A 12,039-nucleotide genomic window follows, 5' to 3' on the forward strand; every position below is an offset into this window, starting at 1 on the left:
ATTTCCCAAAGTAAATGGTGGTCCATTTTACTGAAACAAAATTTATTATGATCAGTAGAATGGAGGAAAATGTTTTTACAGTGTAAATTCCACATAGATGCCAGCATTTTCCAACCATTTCTTTACTTGGGATTGTTCTCAACTAACGTCAACTGGAAGCTTTGTGGAATGTTGGTGGGAATATGCAGAATGAGAACCTCTTAAGTCATCTAGTGCTCTTGGCTTGATCCAATAAACTTCTTTGTTTGGCCATCCCGGCAAGAATTTGCATGATGCAGCTCAGGGCTCTGCGCGTGACACTCATGGGTACTATGGTGATTCATGCAATATCCTGGGAAATGATAGTCTATACATTTGCATGCACTAATTTCAAAATGTTGTTGGCCATCATCCTGCATGAAAAAAAAAGGTCATTGGTATTGTAGAAAGTGGGCAAAATTGGCCAAATCTGATTTTTCAGCATGGCTAGGCGCTCGTCTGAGTTCCTTGTGTTCTGAAGAAGGAATGGACAGGTAAGTTGATTTCATCTCACAACACACAGAACCACTAATGTGGGGTGACATGGCATTTACTCAGTGGCGGCATGCAGAGAACTTCTTCTTACCTAGTAATGGGATTTATGGTCATTTGTAAATATTTCATACGAAACACAACTGTGTCATTCTAGATTATGGTTAAAAATAATGGAGGGAAGTTTCTGAAAAAGTCTAGCACAGTTTCTCTATACTTCTGATGGTGAGAGTCTGGTGCATACACACAGCAGTAATGAAATTTCCATGAAAGAAATTCCACCTCCATCTACATATCTACATACATACTCCACAATCCACCATACGGTGCATGGCGTAGGGTACCTCATACCACAACTAGAATCTTCTCTCCCTGTTCCACTCCCAAACAGAACAAGGGAAAAATGACTGCCTATATGCCTCTGTATGAGCCCTAATATCTCTTATCTTTGTGGTCTTTCCTTGAAATGTAAGTTGGCGGCAGTAAAATTGTACTGCAGTCAGCCTCAAATGCTGTTTCTCTAAATTTCCTCAGTAGCAATTCAAGAAAAGAACGCCTCCTTTCCTCTAGAGACTCCCACCCGAGTTCCGAAAGCATTTCCGTAACACTCGTATGATGATCAAACCTACCAGTAACATATCTAGCATCCCGCCTCTGAATTGCTTCAATGTCCTCCCTCAATCCAACCCGATAGGGATCCCAAACGCTCAAGCAGTACTCAAGAATAGGTCGTATTAGTGTTTTATAAGCGGTCTCCTTTACAAATGAACCACATCTTCCCAAAATTCTACCAATGAACCGAAGACGAATATCCGCCTTCCCCACAGCTGCCATTACATGCTTGTCCCACTTCATATCGCTCTGCAATGCTACACCCAAATATTTAATCGACGTGACTGTGTCAAGCGCTACACTACTAACGGAGTATTAAAACATTACGGGATTCTTTTTCCTATCCATCTGTATTAATTTACATTTATCTACATTTAGAGTTAGCTGCCATTTTTTACACCAATCACAAATCCTGTCCAAGTCATCTTGTTCCTCCTACAGTCAAACAACGACACCTTCCCGTACACCACAGCATCATCAGCAAACAGCCGCACATTGCTATCCACCCTATCCAAAAGATCATTTATGTAGATATAAAACAACAGTGGACGTACCACACTTCCCTGGGGTACTCCAGATGATACCCTCACCTCCGATGAACACTCAACATCAAGGACAACGTACTGGGTTCTGTTACGTAAGAAGTCTTCGAGCCACTCACATATTTGTGAACCAATCCCATATGCTCGTACCTTAGTTAGGAGTCTGCAGTGGGGCACAGAGTCAAACGCTTTTCGGACGTCAAGGAATATGGCATCCGTCTGATACCCTTCATCCATGGTTCGCAAGATATCATGTGAAAAAAGGGCGAGTTGCATTTCACAGGAGCGATGCTTTCTAAAGCCGTGCTGATGCATGGACGGCAACTTCTCTGTCTCAAGGAAATTCATTATATTCGAACTGAGAATATGTTTGAGAATCCTGCAATTGACCGATGTTAATGCTATTGGTCTGTAATTTTGAGGATCCGTCCTTTTACCCTTCTTATATATAGGTGTCACCTGCGCTTTTTTCCAGTCACTCGGGACTTAACGTTGGGCAAGAGATTTGCGATAAATGCGTGCTAAGTAAGGAGCCAATGCAGTAGAGTACTCTCTGTAAAACCGAATTGGAATCCCATCAGGACCTGGCGATTTATTTATTTTCAACCCATTCAGCTCCTCCATACGGTAATCTGTACGAGACTCAAACGGCGGTATGTTTGTACGATCATCCTGCGTGAAAGATTTCTCAAATGCTATATTTAAAATTTCAGCTTTCGTTTTGCTGTCTTCCGTTGCCAGGCCAGACTGACCAATGAGTGACCCGCTTACCGATTTAACGTAAGACCAGAATTTCCTTGGGTTTTCAGCAAGATGTTTTGCTAAGGTATGATGGTGGTTGTGATGCTTCGCGCATCGCTCTTTTTACAGCAGCACGAATCTCTACTAACTTTTGCCTGTCCTCATTCTCCCGATCTTTCTTGTACCACCAGTGCAACTGTCTTTGCTTCCTGAGCATTCTCCGAATTGCGCTGTTAAACCACGGTGGGTCTTTTCCGTCCGTAGCCCACTTTTTCGGCACATACTTGCCCAATGCGTGATTTACAATGTGTTTAAAATTTGCCCATAATTCTTCCATGTCCATCGTACCGGAACTAAATGAAGTCGATTCATTTACTAAGTGGGATGCTAACAACTGCTTATTTGTTATTTCTAGTAAGAATACTCTCGTAGCTTTCTTGACCGACTTTTTAACTTTCGTAACCATAGTCGTAATGACAACATCGTGATCACTAAATCCTGTCTCAACGACACCGTCGATGAGGTCTGGTCTGTTCGTGGCTACCAGATCTAAAATATTTCCATTACACGTTGGCTGTCGATTTAGCTGCTCGAGACAGTTTTTGGATAATGTGTTCAAAAGTAATTCACACGGCGGCTTGTCTGTACCACCTGTAATGAATCCATAAACATCCCAGTCTATACTAGGTAGGTTGAAGTCACCTCCAACTAATATAGCATGATCCGGGTACTTCTGCGATACAGAGTGTAGACTCCTTTGAATGATTCTAGGACTGTCACGGTGAAACCTGGTGGCCGGTAATAACACCCAACAATTAACTTTATTTCTCCTAGCCCTGTTAAACGTGTCCAGATAACTTCACAATCACACTCTACTTCGACCTCAGTAGACACAATATTTTTGTCAACTGCAATGAAGACACCACCTCCTACAGTGTCTAATCTGTCTTTCCAATACATGTTCCAACCCTCACTAAATATTTCAGAACTTCCTATCTCAGGTTTAGCCAGGTCTCAGTCCTGAAAATAATTTGCGCGCCACACGCTTCCTGGAGGACAGTAAAATCAGGAACTTTATTCTGAACACTCTGAAAATTTACTGCTAATATCTTGATAGCTGAAGTGTCTTTACACTGAGCGCGTCCTGATTTCCCTGCCTGCACGTCGACTGGTGAGTGTTCATCAGGACACCTCGCACTACTGCCTAGTCTAAAAAAAAACCATGTGCATGCCACAAGTACTCTGCTACCCGAGTAGCCGCTACCTTTGTGTAGTGCACCCCTGACCTATATAGGGGCATCCTACAATTCCCCACCCAATAGTGCAAGTCTAGAAATCTGCAACCAAGACCGTCACAGAGTCGATGAAGCCTCTGGTTGAGACCCTCCACTCGGCTACAAACCAGAGGACTCTGATCCACTCTGGGAACAATGCTGCAAATAGAGAGCTCCTTTTGAATGACATTGTGGATAGTGTATAGCCTTGACCAGTTTCACGGGCTGCCTGACGTGTTGATTTTTTGGAGCTTTATGTGCACAATTCCCACACCAATTGTGCATTTTCCTAGCACTGTCCTGGGATGACCACTTCTTATGATGTCCACCACATATCCTGTGGTCGTCAGTTTTTATGGGGCAATTCTTAATTGTCTTTGGATTTGAAGTAGTTTGAGGCCTACATACAGTCCATTACCATTTCTGTACAAATATCACAGAATGCCACACTTGGATATTAAGGGGCCATCTGAGTCCACTCACACAAACGAAGTCTAGCCATGAATAACTCCCATCCAGCCTGAATTTGAGCAGTGAAGTTCCTCATCTCTTCCAGCACACTGTTTGCAGTGCACCTAGCAGAGAAAAAGAATGCTTGCTGTATGATTGACTGTATCTACAGATTTTGATTTCCCAATAAAGTTATTATATTTAGTATTGAGGTGTATGCAGTATGGAAGACACTGAACAAATGAGGCATCACTAAGGGAAGAAATTTCTTGTGATCAAATTCCCTCAAAACTGCAGATGTGCTGCAACTAATGTGAGCAGCAGAGAGAATGGGCCCTTCATACACAGGAAATAACTAGTTCATATGGAGGAACGGTATGCTACTGTTGTATTCACCAAAATAGTTTTGGTGTTCAAGATAATGGGTAGCAGTGTGGCATTCGCTGTTTTATTCAGTGGTTTGGTATTTAACTAATTTGTAAATGAAAATGATAATCTTATTTTATTACATTGGGTAATTACTAAATAATTTTTCTCCCGGCTAAAGATTTGGTCAAGTTGCTAAAGAACTCCAAGTTAATGTCGTGTTAAAGTGTTGTCTGTAAGTTGTGTAAGTGTCACTAAATCACAGTTCATACAACAGATTCTATACAACTATTGATTATGATGGAAATAGTTATCTTCAGCAAAATGATCATTAAAACCATTGAATATCAGCCGCGAACAACACTGACGTATGTTACCTGAAACAATATTCTTCGCAACTCGTGCGTAATTAATTTCGGCTCCATACACCAGCTAGAAAAGTTTCTTATAAGGATCGTGCTATGAGCACTGTTTTTAAAGAACAAATCTGATTCGAATTATTTTCATTAAAATGAGTTCGGGACCACCGGTGCACATTTATTTTTACACTTTTGTATTACGTTTGGCATTTATGTCTACAGAGTTGCGTAATTTGAATTTGCCGCTGAGATAATTGTAAAGATGGTGGCAGACAATTGATAGAGACTTTCTATTGTTAGAGCAAATAAGGAAGTATTTGAAATGCTTATTAAACTCTATAAACTCTACTTTCGTATTGTGCACTATTTAGACTTCATCAAGCAAACATTTGATTTGTTTCTAAGGAAAACACAGACAAAAATGCGATACAAATTTTGGGGGGGGGGGGGGGGGGGCGCAGCATGTGTGGTTTAATTCCAGTTGAAATCTTCAACATTTCCACTTTTAATCATATTTGCCACACGATTTAATTTGTGCACTAAAATCTTCAGTATCTTTTACCCCAGCATACCACAATCTTCATTATTCCATGTGACTGTGAAAGCCAAATTTGTTGTACAGAAATAAATTATGAGTCTTGGATTGTGGAACCATTGGAAACATCAAATGTTATCATCAACATTATCGTATCATTTGAAACTGACAGAAGATAAATATGCAAGCAGCAAACAAAAATGCAGCTAAAGTTTGCTTAATGTAAAAAGTTTCTTTGGACGTTAAATTATTATACATTTCTAGTGAATATTTTGATTTTGATACTAACTACTGTAGTAAATTGGGGGGAAAAAAGTTCTGAGAAATTGTCTTACTTGTTTTACTGTCATTGTATCCAATGAAGGATGTACAGGGTGGAACAGAGGAAATGCATGTTTTTTGAATTGCCAGTAAGTGATGACGGGAGAGGGGTATTGATCTCGAATGAATGTTGGCAGACTGCCCATACAATGCAGTTTCAGTTGCTATGGAGCATTGGAGTGTAGAGCATCATGTGTTCGTTATCAAGCAGTACTTTAGAAACAATGATTCAGTAGTCACAATGCAATGCCTTTTCCGTCAGAATTTTAGAGTTGAACGTCGAGGTGCAGTACCTGATTGAAATACTGTACTCCGATGGGTTGCAGCGTTTAGAAGTTCTGGATCTGTGATGAAAAAGAAACCGCTTGGTCTTCCCCATTCGGTTTGTATTCTGGAAAATGTAGACTGAGTGAGAACGGTAGTTCTTGCTAGCCCGAAACGATCGGTTAGATGACAGGCTGTAGCGCTGGGTATGTCACGTCGTTTGCTTCACTGCATCTGACATGGGGATCTCAAGTTTCACCTGTACAAGATAATGATTGTCCAGCAGCTTAGTGAAGGGGATTTTGTGCAGCGCAGGGAGTTTTGTTGCGTAATGGACGAAATTGTTACGGAAGATGCAGATGCTACGGTCTTTATGAGTGATAAGCACATTTTCATGTAAATGGTTACGTCAATGTTCAGAATTGTCAGTATTGGGTGCCGGAGAACCCACATGAATTACACCAAAGACTTCTCCACAGTTTAAAAGTAACAGTGTGGTGCTGCATTTCAAAGATGGGGATTGTTTGACCCTATTTTTTTTTTAAGAGGAAGGAACTGCAGTTACTGTGACATCAGCACGCTACGTTAAAATGTTAAACAACCAGAACTTAAAAGGCGTCAAGTGAAAATTAGAGAAATATGGTTTCAGCAGGACAGTGTCACAGCTCACACTGGGAGAGCATCCATGGAATTGGTTCGACAAACGTCCCCAGGACATGTTTCGAGATATGGTGATGTTTACTGGCCCCCTCGTTCACCCGATTTGTCTATATGCCACTTCTTTTTGTGGGAATATTTAAAATCAAAAGTCTAAATGATCAAGCCTCGCACAATCGATGACCTGAAGAATTCCATTCGTCAGGAAATTGAAGCTGGGCTGAATGAAATATGGGAGAGAGCCATGCGTAGCTTTTGGGAGAGGATCCAAATTTGTATCCAGCAAGAAGGACATCATCTCCAAGACATTATTTTTCAAACCTAATTAAAATATGTATATTTCAAAACTGCTTTAAAAATCTGTCACTTAATGCTTGTTTTTATTACTTTTATCACACTGTTTGTCCCGGTCATTCAATACTGAAAAATCTGTTTTTCCACTGCTCCTCCCTGTACATGCTTCCTGGTGTGGATATCACTGTTTAAAAATTTACAGCTAACAAGCTGCATATTGACACACACACGTATTAATTCTGAAATTATTGCATTGGACAGTCTGGATTTTCCCGCGGACGTGGAGCGTTGCTTCCTGAACAGCATGTTGCATCTTCACAAGAAACTGCTGAAGCCTCATCCCGTGAAGCACCATTGGTGGGAGGTGGTCGTGGACAAAAACTAATGGCACTTATAAAAACATCACAGCACAGAGTACAAAGTACAACACCAGGGCCAGTGTCAACACCTGTTGTTTCTACTACTACTGCTGCTCCAGCAGCAGCAGCAGCAGCAGCAGCAGCAGCTCCCACTCCTGCAGTAAGACCAGTGGGCAGGGGTCGTGCGGCACTGTATGAAGCACTTCGTAGTATGCCGTAAGTACATTTGAACTGGCAGTGAATGGAATGTGTTACTGCGTAGGATTTGTTCTTAGACACTGTTGAAAACCTATTTTTTTCCTTTTGAGATTGCTACTTTGTAAGTAGGTAATAGAGAGAATAGAATTGCTAAATATATATGGCTTACTGATATTTAAATAGGCTGTTATTCGGGGTATTGAACTTGCAAAACCAACGAAAAGATGTTCCAAAATGGTAGCATATAGCCACACAATAGATATTACTGTCTGTTCTTTCCAGTTTTCATGTTTGGTATTTATTCAGTTTGTATTAGTTTATGAAAGTGGAGCTATTAAAAGTAATATATTATACAACTTGCAGTGGAACCTCAAGAGGTATACCTGCTCCTGTACCTACACAGAAGCCTCCAGAGACAGCCATACCAGTGGAATCTCTGGCCCAAAAGATGGAGCAGGTGGAAATAGAGCGAAAACCCCCAGTAGTGTGTATGGGACAACAGGGAGAACGGTAAGAATTCATTGCAAACCCTTTTTCTTGACTGACTGACTTACTGTGCAAATTTTATGTTTATTCATGATTCAATATATTTTGACTGCTTAAAGTTCTTCATATTTTTTGAAGCCTTCAGTTTAACATTAAGTTACTCATGAAAGATTTCTGATACTTGTGATGAATGCAATTAATGACTTTCTTCTGCTTGACTAATAATACCTTTGTTATGGTCACCTATTTCCTACAGTGTGATCTGCAAACATCAACCAGGGCTTAAATATTAATAACCTTGTCTCTTCACTTTTCATATCAAGAAATTTTAGGAATAACTGTGTTTCCTCATCAGCTTACTGAATATATTCGGGGAATGGATCTGTGCGAAACTTAGATTATTACTGCTAATACACAGGTCTGTTGCTTTTAGTGGTAAGGTAGCCACCCACTCCCATTCTATCAGCTTTTTTCTTCTCCTCCTTGTGATGAACACACCTGCTTTCTTTGTCAGTACTTAAAGTACCTGGCATGAAGTGCAGTAAATCCGGTCTAGTATCCAGTATCAAACACTGTTGCCTTACTTAATGCTAGTTGATTACCAACAAACTTGTTTCACTACCTAGGTAAGTTAAGGAAAAGGTCATGTAATAAGTTGTGACTGGATTGTGTGTACAGATACTTGTAGTTTTTCAAGTTGGAGAATAAAACACATACAAGCACATTTGAGGAAACTGTAACACATGGAATGAATGTTTCAGACCATTCTAGTCAGCAAGTTCATGTAGTAAAATGTGCCAGCGTTATTATTATTATTATTATTATCATTATCATCATCATCACATCACTGAAAGGTGAATGTTATGTTAAAAGGCAGACTGAGAAATCTGTTATCAACCGTGATTTGTTTCCAAATCACACATTTTTTCAGGCACTTGCTTTACTGCTATACCACCAGGCCCAAGCCTTCAGATTTGCTGAAATAGGCATACATGCTGGTCCAGCAGTGCACCCTGTTGTGCGATCAGAAAGGCCAGTGTTATGAAGAGCTCCCAAAAGAAGTGGAAGCATTAAAGCAGGTGTTGCAATGCCTCATAAATATCAAAGGATTCAGTGTGACTTAAGGGGGTAGCCCTCTTGGAATGCATGAAAAATTGATGATTTTCGTTATTTTTTTCAGGTAAAATAAAAAGTTATGCTAAATCTAATTATATAGTTTTATTCCTGATACTTTTGCCTTTAAGGAATCCTTTTGTATCTACAGCAGACACTCCATATAACCACTGCACCAGATTGAAGGACCCCTTGCAGCCAGAACACTGGTCATTGGTAACAATTCCCAAAGCCCTTCCACTGGACTTCTAACAAATTAATTTTGTACAAGTCATTTTCAATCTATTTTCTATCAACATGCGTAGGATAATTGAAAAACATGAAGTTCTAACAAAATGGTGATATCTTCAGACAAATGTCATTTTGAAACTTCCTGGCAGATTAAAACTGTGTGCTGGAACAAGACTTGAACTCAGGACTTTTGCCTTTCGCGAGAAAATGCTTTGCCAACTGACCTATCCAGGTACGACTCACGACCTGTCCTCCCAGCTTTACTTCTGCCAGTGTGGAAATGTCATTTTCTTTCCCCACAAAACCAAGCAGTGAAAGTAGACTTTTGAAGATACCATAAAATAGCTATGTATGCTGATAGAGGACTCAGTTTAGAATGCTGCCATCAAACTGTGATCAAAATGGTATGTACTGTTTTCAAGATAAGTTACCAACCAATTGGAAAAATAAGGTTATGAAGGAAAAGTGTTTAAAGTTATGGATTAAATTTTTTGTAGTTAAGCAGCGAAGCTGAGAACTGACACCTGTGATTTCATAATTTGTATAAAGGCTTTTCTTTTTGACTTTCTGATGATGGGCAGTGCCTGAAATGTGTCAGTGTAATAAATAAATCTTGAACAACAGGTCACCAGTTCATTCTAGTAGCCTATTGACCATTGGCATAAGTATCCTCAAGTTTGTCATGGTTGTAGGCCTCCTACATGACTTTGTCTCCTCTTAAAGGGGATATTAGACAATAATCTGCCACAAATGGTAAAAGTCCAGCACAGCAGACAGCTGGCAGTAGAGTTGATGTAGCTAAGAGAATTAGCTGTCACATTATCCATGCTCGAAAATAGAAAGCAGTTCCAAACTCCCGTCAATTTGCTCAAGTGCAGAAGGGTTGATTCAGAGTATGTTTTGTGCTTTTTGTTGTTTATGTTTTACTGTTTTTTTTATATTGGTGATAAGCAGATAGCTTAATGAAACTTCCTGGCAGATTAAAACTGTCTGTCCGACCGAGACTCGAACTTGGGACCTTTGCCTTTCGCGGGCAAGTGCTCTACCACCTGAGCTACCGAAGCACGACTCACGCCCGGTACTCACAGCTTTACTTCTGCCAGTATCTCGTCTCCTACCTTCCAAACTTTTCTGGAGATAGCTTAATGTTTTCATATTGGAGATTTGTTGCACATTTTTTAGTGATTAAATTTTCATAAAAGGCAGTAACTAAAGAGGAACAATACTTTTTGCCAACAAACTTACTATACAAGCTGTTTGTGAAGAGCATTTGTTGTACTGGTAGCTTCGTGTTCTAGAAATGGATTGGACCAAACAAGCATTAATTCACGTGTATAGCAAGGAATGGCGTTACTTCCAGCTGGGTGAAAATGTCTCATTCATTACTCTGTCACCTAAATAAAATACTTCCTCTATCACTGACAGTAGGTTGTTGAAATGTCATGTCTATTCTCATGAAGTTCCAAAATTCCTGTGGATCTTGAGGGCCTCAATTCCTTCATTAATAAGAAATATATGCCACTGTCTTTGTCCCTTCTTCCCAGCCAGGGTTGAACCCAACATCAGATTTTCCATCGCCATTATCATGCCCTAATGCTAAGGGTTACAAACACTGTTAGAGTAGTAGCTCCAAAGTAACAGTATCCTTCATGTGCAGAATGCTGTATAAACATAATTTTATAGAAACATATAACAATAATTACTTCATCATCATCATCTTGGACAGTTTCCACCCTTTGGCCTGGTCTGTATAGAACATAGGCCTCTCCATCGTTTTCTCTCTTGCCACCATCTCTCCGTCTTCATCTTGGTCCAGTCTTCTCCTTTCTTGTGGACGCATTCCTCTACTCCTTTCAGCCATCTGTCTCTCAGTCTTCCTCTTGGTCTCTTTCCTTCCAGTTTCATCTCACGTATCCTCCTGGGTATCCTCTTCTCCTCCATTCTCTTAACGTTTCCATACCATCCCAGTCATGATTTCTCTATCTCCTCCTGTAATGGATCCACCTCTCTGATCCTCTCATTTCTTAACCTGTCCATCTTTGTCACTCTAATACTGTTTCTCAAATATTTCATCTCACTAGTTTGTACTTTGCTTTTATCTCTTTCTTTCATAACCTAGGTTTCTGATGCATATGTCAGGATCTGGACATAGTATGATTGGTATATAACCTTTTTACTGATTTTGGGTACATCCTTGCTCCTATCAGGCTTCCAACACTCTTCCGAAATGCATCTGCTTTTCTCCCCCACTCGTTTATTTCTCTGTCATTTTTTCCATCTTCCTGTATCAGGCTTCCTAGTTACTTGAAACTCTCCACTCTCCTCAACCATTCTCCACCAGTTATTGTTATTTCAGTTGTTTCTTTCTCCATTGTTCTTGTTGTGATAATCATCTCACTCTTACTTATACTAAATTTCATCCCATATTCTTGTACTGTTCATTCCCATATGTCCAACTGCTCTTGTACTTCCTCCTCCTTATTCCCCCAAATCATCAGATCATCTGCAAACACCATAGCTTTCATCTGTCCTTCGCCAATTACTTGTGCTACTGTACTCATTATATCATCCATCAATACAGTGAAGAGTAATGATGAAAGTGCACTTCCCTGCCTCGAGCCATTCTTCTGTTCAGTCCAAGCTGATCTCTCTCCTCCCACTTTCACACAGCTCACACTTCCATGGTACATTTCCCTTATCCTCCAAATAATCTGTTTTGCTACTCCT

General features: G+C 40.2%; 1 protein-coding gene across 1 annotated transcript in view; it reads left to right on the forward strand.

Moving 5' to 3' along the window:
- Positions 1-12,039, forward strand: part of LOC126161750 (piwi-like protein Ago3) — a 222,940-nt gene that overhangs the window by 21,766 nt on the left and 189,135 nt on the right. The window contains exons 3-4 of the mRNA XM_049917799.1: positions 7,187-7,500; positions 7,846-7,992. Of these exons, the coding sequence (XP_049773756.1) occupies positions 7,187-7,500; positions 7,846-7,992 (461 nt within the window). The remainder of the gene's footprint in view (positions 1-7,186; positions 7,501-7,845; positions 7,993-12,039) is intronic.

Source organism: Schistocerca cancellata, chromosome 2, assembly GCF_023864275.1.
Source record: "Schistocerca cancellata isolate TAMUIC-IGC-003103 chromosome 2, iqSchCanc2.1, whole genome shotgun sequence".
Classification (NCBI taxonomy): Eukaryota; Metazoa; Arthropoda; class Insecta; order Orthoptera; family Acrididae; genus Schistocerca; species Schistocerca cancellata.